General features: G+C 54.3%; 1 protein-coding gene across 2 annotated transcripts in view; it reads left to right on the top strand.

The window, feature by feature from the left end:
- Positions 1 to 15,534, top strand: part of TSC22D3 (TSC22 domain family member 3) — a 67,695-nt gene that overhangs the window by 24,866 nt on the left and 27,295 nt on the right. The window contains exon 2 of one of the 2 annotated variants that reach the window (XM_025205937.1): positions 5,628 to 5,949. The exons of the other annotated variant lie outside the window; for it this stretch is intronic. Coding sequence (XP_025061722.1) covers positions 5,628 to 5,934 — 307 coding nt within the window. The 3' untranslated portion in view covers positions 5,935 to 5,949. Of the gene's footprint in view, positions 1 to 5,627; positions 5,950 to 15,534 lie in introns of those variants that run through there. 2 annotated transcript variants of the gene reach the window in all.

The raw sequence follows: 15,534 nt of genomic DNA, 5'->3' as shown, positions 1-15,534 counted from the left end.
CCCCTTTCCCCCGGCCCTGATGAGCTTTGGACCTTTTCCTACTGGGTGGTGATGAGGAGCAAGGCCTGGGAAATGCAGAGGGAGGCTTCCCATTCCACTCTCTGCCTGTGGGGATGCACCATGGTTTCTACCTGAGCAGGAGATTGTGTCCCAGGAAGGGTGAGCAGATGGGTCATCTGGAATTTCTGCATTTCAGAACTGGCCTCCCAGAGCACTTGTAATATGTTCAGTCAAGGCAGGGACAGGAGTGTTTTTCACTGACTAGCATTAGAGTTTGGGTTTGGCACTGCTGAAGCTCAAGCTCTCGCTGTCCATCTCTCAAGAGAATTGGAGAAAGAATTGAGAGTTTTAGCAGGGCATGGGGAAGCAAAACTCCTGGGTTCCATTTCTGCCTATGGACAAGTCACAGGTGCCCTGTGCCCAATTCAGCAGGGTGCATGCAAGTGTGTCTGGCAGCATGTGGGAGACGAAGGAGGTGTGACATTCATGCAGAGGGCTGGAGGGGAGGATGCATCAGGGAAAGCACTGGCAGGGAGGTGTGTGGAGTCTCCCCAGACCTTGCTCAGTCTTCTCTTCATCCTGTGGCAACATTGATTCCAGGGTGTAAGTTAGATCCCCTCCGTCAGCCTCTACATGCCCCCCCCCCCGGCAAAAAAAAACCCAAAACAAAACAGAGGAGAGCTGTTGTTTTGTTTTTGTTTGTTTGAGTGCCTTAGCAGTTCAAAGCACTGACCAAAATCCTGCCTTTGCTCTGTTTCCCCTGTCCGGTGTCTGCAAAAGCCCTGCGCTGGCAGCAGGCCACAGGAAAAGCAGGGAGATGCTGCTTGGACAGGGTAGCCAGAACAGCCCTGGAAAGGTGCCTTGCCCATTCCTCTGAGAAGTTATACCCTGTTGGCTACTCCCAGGGCTCTGATCAGTCATTTTCCAGCAGTGCAGTAGGGAGACTGGTTAATTCCGTGACCATTAATAACAGGTATTCCACAGGCTAAGTCAAGGGCACTATGACCTGAGCTGCTTCAGAGTAAAGGCTGGGACCAGGAAGGAAGTTTTCGCCAGCATTCAGCCAGACACATCACATTGCCTTGCACCTCCCTCTGCTGTGCTGGGTACCAGCAGCGTCCATACTGGGATAGGGTATGGGCTGTACAGCCAGGGGTGGGCAAAATGCGGCCCACAGGCCAGATGCGGCCTGCCAGGCTATTCTATCCAGCCCACAGGGCCCCTAAAAAATTTATAAAATTAATATTTATCTGCCCTGGGCTGCCTGTCATGCAGCCCTCGATGGCTTGCCAAAACTCAGTAAGTGGTCCTCCACCCAAAATAACTGCCTGCCCCTGGGCTGACCCCAAAGCCCACCCTGTGCTCCTGCGAGTGTTTACCACTGCACCCGGACTCACTATCAATTCTCCTTAGCACGACCTCAATTCCATGGCTTCTCACTCCATCTTCCCTATCCAACAAGCCTTCCGCAATGAGCCCTCTCCCTTCTGGCACTTCATTCCCTGTTAAAGCTCCCTCCCCTTCAGCTCCTCAGGGATTCAGAAGCAAGAATCTTTCTTCTGTTGCTCCTGGCTGCCCTGAGTTTCCTCAGACATGGGCTTGCGTGCCTTCCTCAGTCCTTTCTTGAGCTCCTCACTGTTGGGACTGTGGCCTCCCCCAAGCCTGGCAGGTGCCCAGCATGGCTTGACTGCTACTGCAGTCTTCATTCATTAGTAGCTAATAACCTCGCTTTGTTGCCTCTGTGACTCTTTGGAATGAATGCACTACCGGAGGGAGCAGGCACAGTGCCAGTGACTTCAGTGGCTACTGGCCCATCTATCCTATGTCGGATAATATGGGAGCACCAGGTGTTTCGCTGCACACTGTCCCCATACCTAGTGAAAACCACCCCCCTGCCCTAGCAAGCCAGAGCAATTGTTAGGTGTATCATCCCCAGACAAAAGGAGGCAGAGTGGAACTGAGACCCAGAGTGACCACTGTAATTTTCTCAGGCTCAGAATGAATCTGCAAAAGGGGGAAGACCTGACCCCAGGACACCTGGGTCCAAGCCCTAGGTCTTACTCACAAGTCCTTTTTTCCTCTGAGCATAGCCCTCTAACCTTTTGCTAGGGTCAGATCATGCCATCTTCCTTGGTTCACTCCCCATCACTGTTGCTCTGAGCTCCAGTCCTTGTGGCCACTCCCATGTAAACCCCCAGTAGGCCCCCTCATGTTCCCTGGCCTGTTTTGGTTCTACCCCTGTGGAGCGAGATCTTGGCCTGCTCTGGCTTCAGAGCTTGGGTCTGCAGGTTTTAAGGCCATCAAAGGAAAACTTCTTTGCTGCATTTTTCTGTCTGGAGCCTTTTCTTCCCTTGTCCTCACTGCCCCTGTCAAAGCTAGAAAAGTTTCTCCACTGCGCTGCCAGCATTTACTTGGCTTAAATCCTTTCCTTTATTGCTCTCCAGCGGCTCAGAGGAAATGCAATAAACCTTTCCCACGCCTCGGACCTTCCAGAGGACCTTCCTTCCATTGAACTGAGCCCAAGGAAGGGAATGAACCACTGCAGCTGCCACAAAGCAGCTTCAAAGGTCCTGGGGTGGGCTGCTTAGTGGGTTTTTTACCCTCTGTAGGTGCTCCTTTACCCTCCCATTGTTGCTGCCTTATGCTTGCCTTGTGAGAACAGCACAGGGTGGGGGGACCAACAAGAACCCTGGTGACAGAGACTGCAGCTCCTACTTGAATCTATCCAGGTGTCCCAGTGTCCATCCCCCCCCACTCCTCCTGACTCCCTCCTCACAGCTAATATGATTTATGTCCCCAGAGGCTATATTAACAGGCACAGTGCTGCTGTCGGAGACTTGCAGGGCTTCCCAGAGCCGAGGCACAAGGCAGCATCTTTCCTGCCTTTTCCACATACCTTGGGGGCCAGGTGCAGAGGGCACCAGAGCAGCCTCTAAGGCTTGGGTTGAGGCACTCTGCTCTTCGGAGCCTGTGCCATTAAGTACTTCTGGACAGTGGATCTGCTGGACTGGTTCTGAGGCTAAGCTCTCAGCAATCCACCCCAGTTTCTGACACACACAGGATGTAAACCATGGAAACCCCCCATCTTTAGGAGGGATTTTAGTTTCTGACCCAGGCAAGGTGGGGCTAGCTTGTGCCTTGGTGCATGACAACTTCAATATGCTTTTCAGACAAAGATGTAAAGGTGCTGCCTTAGAGGCTGCCCTCGTGCCCTCTGCACCTGGCCCCCAAGGTGTGTGGTTGGCAGGAAAGGTGCTAGCATTTTCTGCACACATCCCCGCTCTGGGGAGCAGGGGCAGAGCGGGTGTGGGGCTGAGTTTTGTGCCAGTGTCTGCACTGTGACATCCCCAGTGTATGCACTTCACCATGGGCAGCTCAAGTGAATTGGCTCTTTGAATCCCTGGCTGCTGAGGAGGCGGGGTGGAAGGCAGTCAAGCCATATTGCTTGTTCCCTGCTCCCAACCAGCATGCAGGCTGTGCACGATGCCTTCTCTGCGATGGCATGCTTGTCAGCACAGGGCTTGGGAGAAGCTGGGTTAGGGGAAGCTGCATGGCTCCAGCAGGATCCTCATGCAGAGAGATGCAAGTGATTGGGAAGGTGGATGGCAGCAGCAGGAAAGGAGGGCTGCTGAGTTGATGCCTGAGGATTAAGACGGAGTCTTAATGGCCTAAGTCATTCATAGATCTACTAGGATCCAGAGGGTCCTGTTTCATTGTGGAGTCATGGGTGGGGGAGGGTTTGAAAGTTAGCTGAAAGGTGTGTCATCTCCACTGCTATAGCTGGAAAAGTGGCATTCTTTGCAATAACCATTGGCTTGCACAGCCATTGTAAGCCAGTGGCTCACAGGCATGTTCCACTGGACCATCTTCCCAAGGTTAGCTTGTGGAGGAGTTGATATGTTGGCAGCCAAGCCCCAGTGGCTGCAGTAAATGGTATGGGCGAACCTGGTTGCTCAGGGCATGTCTCCCAGGGCACTGGTAAGCTGAATTAAGCAGTAGCATCCAGTAGCAAAGAGGGGAGGCAACAATAACTCCTGGGGGTTGGTCCTTTACATTTTGTATAAGGGCAGGGCCCAGTAATGTGGGTGCAATATGCAACAGTGTTACGTGTGGGAGTGAGTGTAGAAGAGGGTTGCACACACGGGAGTGAGACTTACTAAGGCTGTGATCAAAGGTTTTAAGCCAGTGATTCTCAACCAGGGTGTCACAGCACTCTGAGGCGCTATAAGATCTTTTGAAGGGTGTTATGGGGTTCTGTGTAATATTAGCACTGTTCAGTGTGCAAACACCTGTGTATAATTCATAAGATAAACCCAGAGATTCCCAATAGAAGCTCACAATGTTGAAACCATTCTGACCTGCTGTGATCTTTCTGATTCTTGGCAACAGAGGAATTGTTCGATTGTTTTTCAGTAATCAAACAATGAGCAACAGCTAAGAACTGGTGTTTTCTAAGGGACGCCTTGAGTCTAGCAAGGTTGAGAACCACTGTAGGAAATGCAGTGTTATGTATTTTCCCTTGCAAATAAAGTGAGCAGCTTGTGCAGCTGTCTTGGGGAGCTGGCTCACTAAGGAGACTTTTTTCTCTGGAGAGAAGGACAATTAGTGTCAGGGTTATGTTTCATCTCGGTGTCTGTTATTTTCCCCAAAATAACCACTGAATGCTCTGGGAGAGGGAGCACAGGCCCTCCTGACACAGCAGCTCTGTTGGGCATACAGATGGGCCTGTGAGTTGGGACGCTTTTCCCCCAGCAGTAGGACCAAGACATCTTGCTGTCAATCTACTCCGCTTCCCTTCCCTTCTCTTCATTGTGACAGGGGACAAGGAAGGTGTGAGCGGGGTGGAGAAGTTCCCACCCACAAGGCCAGGAGGGGCCCTGGGTGCCAGGCTGCCCCTTGCCTGTGGCAGGCAGAAGCAATTTCTGCCCCCAGGGAAGGACTTTGCTGCTTATTTGCAGACACGGGAAGTGGGGAGATGGAGCCTGTCCGGGCCTAAGCACACACAGCAGCAGTCTTCCTCAGGTGTCTGGGGACTAGGGTGGCCATTATAGGACAGTCCAGTTGTTCTCTGTTGATATGAAACCGGCCCGCCTTTATGTCCTCTATTTTTCTCTTAAAGAGAAAAATAGAGGACATAAAGGTGTTGGGTTTCGTATCAGTAGAGAACAAAGGACAGAGCAGCAGAAAACTGGAATGTCCTCTATGATGGCCACCCTACTGGGAACTAAGGAGACCTCCCTGGCAACACAAGAGCTAGGCAGCTTCCCAAGCAAATGCAGGCACCAGCAGCGCCAGCTCTCTGCAGGCCTCTGTCAGCCCAAGTGGCTCAGGACTGGGTGCCTGCTCTGTGGGGTGGAATCAGACTCTCTGTAGCAGGGGCTCTGCAAGTCCCTGGAGGCCAAGCTCTTCCCAGGGCCAGTCCTGTTCTCCATCTGAGGCCATCCTGGGGGCTACTGTCCCTTGAGGCATATTCCTCCCAAAACCCCTCCCACCACACCCTCCATTTATGGACTACAGGTTTCCCTCGCTTTACGTGGGTTCTGTATGTGTGAATTCGCTGTTATGCGATGACCCTTTTTATACCAAAAATTTGGTCTATGTGAGGTAAATTCACTCTTATGCGATAGGTGTGATTGGAAGCCCAAGCGCTTTTCTCCCTACTGCAGCTGCGCCAAGCCCCCTGCCCACCTGGTGGCAGGACACATGTGGCGTCGCGCAGCTCTCGGGGCAGTGGGGCTCAAAGCACAGCAGCAACCACCTCCACCCCGCACGCAGATTGGGAAGCACATACCGCCTGGCCTGGCGCAGGCCCCACTGACCCCCAACCTCCACTCCTGCCTGTTGATTCTCCTATGGATGTTACCCTGTCTGTACCTCCTACCAATGATGTGGAGTCTGACACTGAAGACCCTTCACCACCCTCTCTTCACATGAAGTAAACATTCACTACCACCCTGTGCTTGTGTGTACTGTCTGCAGTTGGTGAATACCAAAATTGTCTTGTAAAAGTGGTAGAAATGGGCCTGGGGGTCAATACAGACGAGGTCTTGGAACATATCCCTATTTGTTACATTGTAAAGTGGGTTCCCTTTATGTGAATTCAAGTTATGTGCCATTTTCCAGGAACACATGTACAGCATAAAGTGAGGGAAACCTGTAGGTCCCTCACTTCTCTCGCTGGCCCATGCCTCACCCCTATGAATGGTAGCAACTGTTTGATACCACGCTGCTAGAGTGCCACAAGTGGGAAGCCTGGGATACTACCCACACTGGTTCTGCTTCTCCCGGGAGCCTCACTATCTGAGGGTTCCTATGGACCCCCGAGCAGGGCAGGTGGGTGGGTGGGTGCGCCACTGGAGAGCACAGCAGGGGGGGTAGCACTGACCTCACAGCCCAGTGCCCACGCCCATGCCCTGAGTTCCCTTCCTACCACTGGGCCTGAGGGAGCAGGCGTCAGGAGTATATATGGTGCAGTGTTTACAGAGCCAGGAGCCAGAGGAGCTGGCTCTTGAGAAAGGTAGATGGCCAGCCAGGGGCCCTGGAAAGCACAAGGTGATGGAGGAGGAGAGTCCCAGCAGCTAGCCCTGGCAGGTCTCTGGCAGTACTGGAGGATGTTTGCACAGCCTGTGGGGGTCAGGAAGCTTCCAGTGGGCAGGCCTGTCTGAGCCCCAGCTGCTTTGACCAGGCCATCTGTTTCCATCCTAGATCTTCAGCAGAAGTTCCCTTCCCCCTGCCCTCTCCCTATGACTTCTTGTGTGTGGGTGGGGGGGTGACAACCTTGGGATCCCATCCCCCTGGTCTGGACCTTGCCCCAGTTGAGCAGCATACTCCTCTGCCAGTGATCCATCTCTGCAGTGTTCCCAGCTCCTTTCCTGGGAGCCACAAGCCAGTGCAAGGGGCTGAGCCAGGTGTACGTGAGTGCTGAGCTGGGCTTGATTTCCAGTGGATGATAGCTCTGAAGTGCCCTAGCCCCAGGATGATGCTCCAGGATGAGGGGCTGGCTGGGCATGGACTGGTTCTTGAGGGTCTTCCTGCCAGTGCTAGGATAAGTCTGGATAGGGAATGGATGAGTCCTCAGCCATTGGGGGAACAGCTGGATTTGAACCTAGCTGTGTCCTGGGAGGAGAACATGTCCAGTATGCAGTCATATTAGGAGGTCATGAAGGTGTGCAAGCCCTTGTGCACCCTGTCCAACAAAGCAGAAGTCTTGGGCTGAGCCTTGAACCTGCACTTGTCCCATCACAGATCAGTGGTCTGCCTGCCCAAGGCCCAAGACACATGCAAGCAGGAGCCCACCACTGTCTGGACTCAGGGACCCCAGGTGCAGAATTGCCCAGGGTTAGCAAGATAGGAAGCAGCTGAAAAGTAGCAGAGAGGAAGAAACAACCTTCAGGCTCCAGGGCTATCCCTGGTCAGCACTGGGTCAGGAAAGACTTTCCCCAGTGTGCAGGACATTCAGCAGGGCCTGGGGGTTGCAGCCCTTTTCCAGAAGCATCAGCTTTAGCCACTGTCAGGGACTGGCTTAGCTGGAGGACTGACCCAGTGAGGCAGTGCCTGCCCTTGTCTGCGTCTGATGTTGGAAGCCCTGGTGGGAGCAGCTTTAGGGCTCACTGCCAGCCCAGACCCTGTGTGAGACATGGGGGAGCAACAGATCTTGCCTGCCCACTCATGCAGCAGACCCAATTTCTGCTTGTGCCTGCTGCACTGACAAAGCGTGACAAGGGCCCTTACGTAACCTTTCCCATGGCATCTCCATGTGGTGCATCCCCTGGGCTGGGCTGTCCTACCAAGCATTGGGCTGCTTTCATTAGACATCCCACCCCACCCCTACCCCCCGATGCTGCCCCTGGGGTGCATCTCCTTCCCAGGAGACTTCTCCGTCACACTCCAGGTCCTCTCCCTGGGGAGGGTGACTCATTCATAATGTGCAGAGTCCATCCTATAGACGTAGCTCAGGAGGTAACTTGTCTGGGTGTATTCTTGCGAGACAAGGGGCCACCTCTTCATGGGAACTGGATCTGGAACAGGGGACTGCCTGTCAGGACTCCAGGGCTCCATTCCCAGTGTGGGAAGGAGTGTGGGCTGCTAGGTAGAGAAAGGGGCTCTGAGTAGGATGCCTGGCTTCTATTTTCAGCTTTGCCATGGTCTCTGTATGTTCCTAGAGAAGTTACTGTGACGCTCTGTGCTTCAGTTTCCCCAGCAGTAACATGTAACACTGCTGTATCATAACAACCAGGGCTCATGATAGGGGTCCTGGAGGGCTGCAATAGGCGTGTTGTAGGACAGGGTGGGCAAAATGCAGCCCGCAGGCCACATGCGGCCCGCCAAGCCATTCTATCCGGCCTGCGGGGCCCCTAAAATATTTGGAAAATTAATATTAATCTGCCTTGGGCTGCCTGTCATGCAGCCCTCAATGGCTTGCCAAAACTCAGTAAGCGGCACTCAGCCCAAAATAATTGCCCGCCCCTGGTCTAGGAAGAATGTGTATGAATGTGGGGGTGGGCACTCAGATGTGCACAGAGCAGGTAGCAGTTGGTCGCTGAGAAGAATTCAGCCGTTTTTGTGCTCTTCTAATGAGGGGCTACTCCTTGTTCCAGCTGTAAGGGTGAGGATTCTCAGCCAGCCTGGAGGACATGGGACATCCTGAACACCCTGAGATCTCAGGGAAGGAGACTGTTTGGGGGGGCTTTGAGGGCACATGTGGCCCAACCCAGCACTCTCTATGCAGTGCAGTAGCAGCCCCTCTGCTGGGTGTGGGGAAGGCAAAGGCTGCGTGCCAGCCCCTGGAGCAGTCCTATGCTCCTCCTCCTCCTCCTCCCTTCAAGGAGCACATCTGTAAGGCAGAAGGAGAGCAACATATCTCACAGGCCCTGGCTGTGGCGGTGCCATGTTAGCTTGTGCCTCTACCTGGCATTGCCTGGCTCATAGTTCTGGGCCGTACAGCTTTGAGGCCACTCGTAATCTGAGGGGCTGCCTTGCCCTGTGGGGATCCAAGGGCAAGAAATTCCAGCCTGATCCACTCAAGCCTGCCACAGCTTCAGGTACCTGAGATTAAGGTCCTGTGTGAGGCAATGTTAGAGAGCCCTGGTGCCCAACCAGAGCCATAACACCGTGTCCCTGGTGCAGCATGCTGCCGCCATTGGTTCTGGAGCTGATCCAGGTGCCACAGCTTTGTCGTTGCAGCTGGACACCCACTCAGAGTGTGCATCCTCCTGCCTTGTGCAAGAGAGTTCTCACTCTTATGAGTTCCTCAGATCATTCTGCTTTCCCAAAACAAATTCAGTCTCTACCCCATGAACAAAACAAACCAAAATGCCATCTCCTCTCCAGACATTAGATGAGCCACTTTCTGCCCTGGCTTCTCACAGCAATCTACTCCCTTGCCACTTGCTTCCCCCTATTTTTTTCTCCTGGGAGAGTGCCCCACAGCTGAAGGTCTTTACCAGGGACCTCCTTAAGAGGACAGACCACACTGTTACACACTCCTCTTGCTTTCATGGGAGCTCAGCACAACCTGAGGAAGCACAGTTTTCTGCAGCTTCTGCACACTAGGCACCCAGCCAGCCCACTGAGATCCCCTGGAGGGCTATTTCCCCAGCGAGCAGGGAAGCCTGTCTGAAGCAAGGATGTCACAGGGCAAAGCCATGGAGCTGGCAGCCCTGCAAAGGTGAACACCAGTGTGTGGTTTGTGCCTGAGAGATAAGTGTGCTTTGAGTACCTGTCTCGAGGGGGGTTGCGTGTCTGAGTGGAAGAGGCCTGCTTGTGTCACCCTGCCCAGCGGCCGTGGTGCTGGGGCAAGCAATACTCAGAGCCAACTGGGGAGGCAGAGAGAAGGTACCTAGGGCTGCAGCTGGCATCGGCTGCAGGGGAGAGCCTCCTTCTCTCGGCCTGCTGGGTTGTGCTTGTAAGTTCCTGAGATATCTTTCAGCTCTGTGGCAGCAGGTAGTGCTGAGGGTGGTCCTGCTACCCCTCTATGTCCCAGCCAGGCAGGAGTCCCTCCCTTCAGCACTCATCTCTTCGGTGCTGGGGAAGGGGTGAGTGCCGAACCCTGGAGTGGTGCAGTACTGGGAGGGCAGCAAATGAAAGGGGCTGCCTCCTCCATGGAAAGGAAGAACAGATTCAACAGCACACACCTCTGTTTCTAATGGGACTGAGATCTAAGCAAAGAGCTGGTGGCTCAGGAGGCCACATTGCCAGCCCCAGAGTTGACTAAGGAGCTTTTGAAGTTTGGACTGCAGCCTACAATGCTGCCTCCCTCGCTACCCTCCCGGTACTGGATCGCTCCAGGGCCAGGCACTCACCCCCTCCCCAGCATCTGGAAGATGAGTACTAGGAGTGGGAGTGCTTGCAAATGCCCCTGGGCAGTGAGGCTGCTCCTCTCTGAAATGGCAGCAAACAAGGGAGACCAAGATAAGAGTGCCTCAGATCTTGAAACCAGCCAGCTCCCTCCTGCTGCGCTGCTGCGGTAGCGTCCAAAGTTCACCTGGCTCAGGGCAGCCAGGGCTGCCTGGCAGATACCTATACGCTCCTCCTTAACCAGTGCTGCAAATGAAGGCCTTTAAATCTAAGTGACCTGGCAGTCTGGGCCCTGGCTGCCAGACTGTGAACCATACTGACACCCCCCCACCTCCCCTGCCCCGTCCCTGTCAGGTATGCCTAGGGAGTGTGTTCTGCCTGTCACTGCACAAGTGTTGCAAGTGTCACACCCCCCACACTCCCCATCAAAGGAAGTGGTGCTGGCTTCCAAGGGATGAGGGGAAAACTCTAAGCAGAAGGGGTGAAGGCACTCAGCTGAGGTCACGGGGCCCTGCTGCCTAGTCCCCTAGAGTAGGTGTCTGTACCACAGTGCCAGCAGCCTCAGTGGTATATGGGCTCTGAGCATGAGTGCTTGCAGTAGGGCACTGCTTGCAGTAGGGCACTGCTACTGGGGGCATGGTTTTAGCAGGGTGATTATGTACACGTGCGTGTGAGCATGTGGATATGTGTGTGCATGTGTGTACGTGCATGTCTGTGGGGGCAGGGGGTGCACACACTGGAGGTTGTTACATAGGGATCAGGTTGCCAGTGGTTAGAGCACCGTGGGGGTGGCTGGGCTCCCCTCTCACTCTGCCTCTGTGCTCTCTTCCAGCATAGAGCAACAGAACATTAGGTGGTGTATTTCACAGCTGGCACCCCAGCTGGTTCCTGTGACAGCAAAGGGCAGGCAGGGGAGCTCGGGTGCGAGGGCTCTGCCTCACCAGCATGTGATAGAAAGAGAGTCTACCCACTCTGTTTGGACCCAGGCCCAGAATTTGACCCCCTTCCTCCTGTGGTCTTGGTTCATGGTTTTGATGAGAAGTGGATGTAGCTCCCACTTCTCCAGTCCTCTCAGTGCTCAGGGCATGTGCTGGGGCTGGGGCTTTGCCCACCTGTCCCACACTCTGGGTGCTGCTGGATCCTGGCTGCACACTGAGCAGGTGGAGACCTGACCTTCCCAGTGAAATGACACTGCTTCCATCCCCTTCAGTCTCTGATTTTGGGAAAAGCCCCACTGCAGCCGGGGCCTCAGCTCCTCTTCCTGCCCCCTTAGGAGGATGGAGTCCAGGCATGTGGGAACATGACCTGGGGTGCTCAGGTGTATAATGTCAGAGTGTTACTGCAGCAGTCTGTGATGCAGTGCAAGGTGATGGGCATGTGGTCAAGTCAAATAGGGACAGCACTAGCCCCTTCAAGCCTTCCCCCCTACCCCTGCACGCAGTGCTGCTGTTCCCATCCTGACCTGATAACAATGAGCAGCCACTTCGCAGCAGCATCAGTGACTGGTCAGCCTTGGACCTGAAGCATCTGGGTTTAACATAATCTCACTGGGGAGGGATGGAAGTCACTGGGCACAGCAGGGGTCTTCTCAGGGCCAAGATGGTAGCTTCGTTGCCATCCCAGTGCAGGGGACTTGTTACCTCTGCTAGCTCCTGCTGCTGGAGCAGTTGGACCTGGCTGCCAGCTGTGTTCCAGTATCTGATTTGGCCTGGGCTGTCCCTTCTTTCCACGTCCTGATTGCCGGCTCCAAGCCACTCTGCTCCCTGAGTCCGTGCCAAGAAGCAGCTCCACAGCCAATCGGGCAGGTAGGAAGGAATCGCTCAGTGAGCCCTTGTAGTCCCAGGCTCCTGAGTGCAGCTTGCTTGCACTCCCAGGGAGCAGCAGGTGCTGCAGAACTGGAGGCTGCATCCATCTCATCAGTCTCATTCCCAGGGAAAGACAGGGTCAGGGCCGGCGTACAATTTTTTTGGGGGCCCCTGCAAGATATAGTTTTGGGGTCCCCTAATGCAAAGAAGTGGGTGGTGGCATCAGCCCTGGGGAGGGGCTGTGGCAAGCAGCCGAAGAAGCTGGCGGCGGCAAGCGGGGGAGTGGCAAGCAGCCAGCAATGCAGAGTGGTGGCAACCACCCACCCCCCTTTGCTACGGCACTGCTTTGGAGTGTTCATGGCTGCAGGGGGCCCCTTGGCTGTGGGGCCCTCTGTGGCCACAGGCTCTGCAGGATAGGGCAGGACGGCCCAGGGCAGGGTTGTTTGAGGTATTGATGATGTCTCACCTGGTGCAGGCAAACAGGGCAGTAGTGGCTGCCTGCAGTGTAATGAGTGTGGGGAAGAAGGAGGCTTCAGGGACACAGAGCCATGTCCCTCCAAGGTGTGAGGAATCCTGGGGTGTGTAAGTCAAGGCACAGCATTTTGCAGGCCTCAGAATCCAGTGGAGGTGTTAGCTCAAGGACAAAGCTCCAATCTCGGTGGCTCAGCACCTGGGTCACATTCACTACTGCAGCTTCCAGCCCAAGCCTGGTGCTGTACGTGGTGGGGGGGAATGCAGCTCTGCAGCTGCCCTGCCCTCCTCCAGCCCCATGCCAGAGACAGTCCAAAGCCACTTCTCAGTTTGCTGCAGTGGCACAAAGCACCAGGAGCTGTGATTTTTTTCACAGCTGGTGGGTTTCTCTGTATTCTGGACAAGCCCCTGCCCCACCACCAGCATACCTCCTTCCCCCACAATGAGCCCTGGGTCAGGACAGGGATCACTCAAAAGCTCCTCTCTCTCAGAAGTCTGTGCAGCCCAGGATGTGGTGGTAGACAGTGACTAATGAGGGATCCCACCAGGACTGTGTATTAACACGTGCTAACACAAAGACAGTGGCCTTTTGAGGCCCTGGCATTGTGGTAGGCTTGGTGCTGGTGGAATGTCTTGGAGACAGAGCCCTCTGTGCAGGTCCTGCCAAGGTGCCTCAGCTGTGAGCTGGAGGGATTCCCTACCAGAGAGGAAAGCCTTGTCTCCAAGGTCCACTGAGTCCGTGGCCTATGCTGACACTGCCATCCTAAGGTCAGTCAGTGCACATCAGGATGCTGTGAGCACACCTGCCACTGGGATCTGCAGTCACCAGCCCCATTTTCCACAAGCCATGGAACCCACTGGTATAAAATGTCACCAGCTTCTAGCCACATTGGGAGTGGATTAGAGTTTATGTCCTCCTAGGGACAGGCTGGTTGGGAGCAGAATGAGTAGGAATTTGCTAACCTGCAGGTGAGCTGTTGAAATGTATTGTTGTTACCCTGAGATGCAGCCCTGGAGACACGCTTCAACAGGCTGGGACCAAGCCGGGTGGGGCTGGGACTCCCTGTTCTCTCAGAGAACTAGGCGCCATGCTCTTGTTATGTAACGTTTGTGGGTGGAAGGTGCAATCATTCTCTTTTCCATAGGCCCCGGGTACAGGTTACCACAGGAATAGCATTCGTGACCATCACCTGCTGGGAAATGCATCCCAGCACAGAGCTCCTGGAGCATCAGGAGTGATTCAGAACAAATCTCAGGGGAGTGAGATGCAGGGACTTTTTAGAATGGCCTGAAAGGGAAACAGTCTGCACACTGTGAACTTAAGTCTGCGGAACTCACTGCAACATTACAGCAGAGCAAAGGCCCCTGTAGGATTAAGAAGATACAGCTTAGATCTTTGTCTGAGAAATCACCTGGAGTGGTATGCACCAGGATAGCATATTGAAGTTTTCATGCACCAAGGCACAAGCTAGCCCCACCTTGTTTGGGGTCAGGAATGAAAGTCCCTCTCAAAGATGGGGGGTTTCTGTGGTTTACATCCTGTGTGTGTCAGGAACTGGGATGGATTGCTGAGAGCTTAGCATCAGAACCAGTCCAGCAGATCCACTGTCCAGAAGTACTCAGTGGCACAGGCTCCAAAGAGCAGAGTGCCTCAACCCAAGCTTTAAACCCAATCATAAAGTCAGTGCACTCTCCCCGGATCATAAAGCCAATCAGGATAGTGGCTAAATGGAACCCAGGTGCCTGAGTCACATGGGATCTCTAGGCACTCACCCTTGTTTCCAAACTTGCCCAGGAACACCATGTTCTTAGACAGCTTTGCCAGACTCCTGCATGTCCCCAACGACAGGTAACTGGCACCAGGCCATGGGAGAACTGAGCCCTGATGCTGCAGCAGTGACAGGTGTCTGTGCACTGGATCAATCATTTCCAGTGCTTAGTCAGACCAAGCTCTGGCAAGCTAGCTCAGTGATTGCTCTCAGCTCTAGGTCAACCCAGGACTCATCCAGGGGATGCCCTTTTTGCAGCAGGCCCACCTCATCAGTGTCAGCCAGGTGCTATCAAGGTATTCACCTTGGTAATGAGGGCTGTTCCCCGCTGGCCTCCCTCTGACATTGATGTATTTCCACAGAATAGGAGCCTCCCAGTCACAACAAGATTAGAATGCAGCTGGCCGGGCGCCCCGTCTGCCTGGTTTCTGTTCCCACTGGCGCCTGGGGCAGGAGGATGGTGTCGGCAGCGAGGTGGGGTTCCTGTGACTCATAGCGCCTACGCTTTCGTGCTGCTGCTGCTGCAGCCTTCTGCGTGTGGTATGGGGGTCTTGGCCTGGGGGGAGCTCCTGGAGGTTGTTGAGGAAGTGCCCCCTAGGGGAAACCTATCATAACCAAACCCTTCAGGAGGGCTGAGACTGGCTGTTCTTGTTCCTTCCAGCCCCAGTGTCAAGCCATGCTGGCCCCAGGGTACTGGCCACATCACAAATTGCCTGCTCAGGGCGGGCCTGAAAGTGGCTTTGATTTCACAGTCCCATGCAGTGCTTGGCTCAGGGAGTGGCTTGTTCGTGGGGCAGCATCCCGGCAAGACAGGATTGGGGAGTGCAGAGCCTTGGGCTTGGCAGTCTGCCTCAGTGTCCAACACCAGCTCCCAGGACTCAGGGCCACCCACAGCCCCAAGGTTAAATGCTTTCCAGAGGCTAATTCTTAGGCTTCATGTGATTTCAATATAGCTACCCTGTGTGTGTGCACATGTGCACTCAGAAACATATATGCACATGTACAGTGGATCGGCATGGAGCATGCAAATGTAAGAGTGTACATGACGCATTTGTGTGTGTGCGGTATGTATGCTTGTGATGCGCCTGTGTAAGTGGTATGTGTATGTGTAGGACACGTATGTACAGCATGTGTGTGTACGTATGCATGTGCATGTGGTGTGTCTGTGTGTAGGGAGGTGTACATAGGGAGGT

The sequence above is a fragment of the Alligator sinensis genome, unplaced genomic scaffold, assembly GCF_000455745.1.
Source record: "Alligator sinensis unplaced genomic scaffold, ASM45574v1 scaffold619_1, whole genome shotgun sequence".
NCBI lineage: Eukaryota > Metazoa > Chordata > Crocodylia > Alligatoridae > Alligator > Alligator sinensis.
Note: the sequence above shows the minus strand (reverse complement) of the source record. Positions and strands in the feature narration are given on the sequence as shown.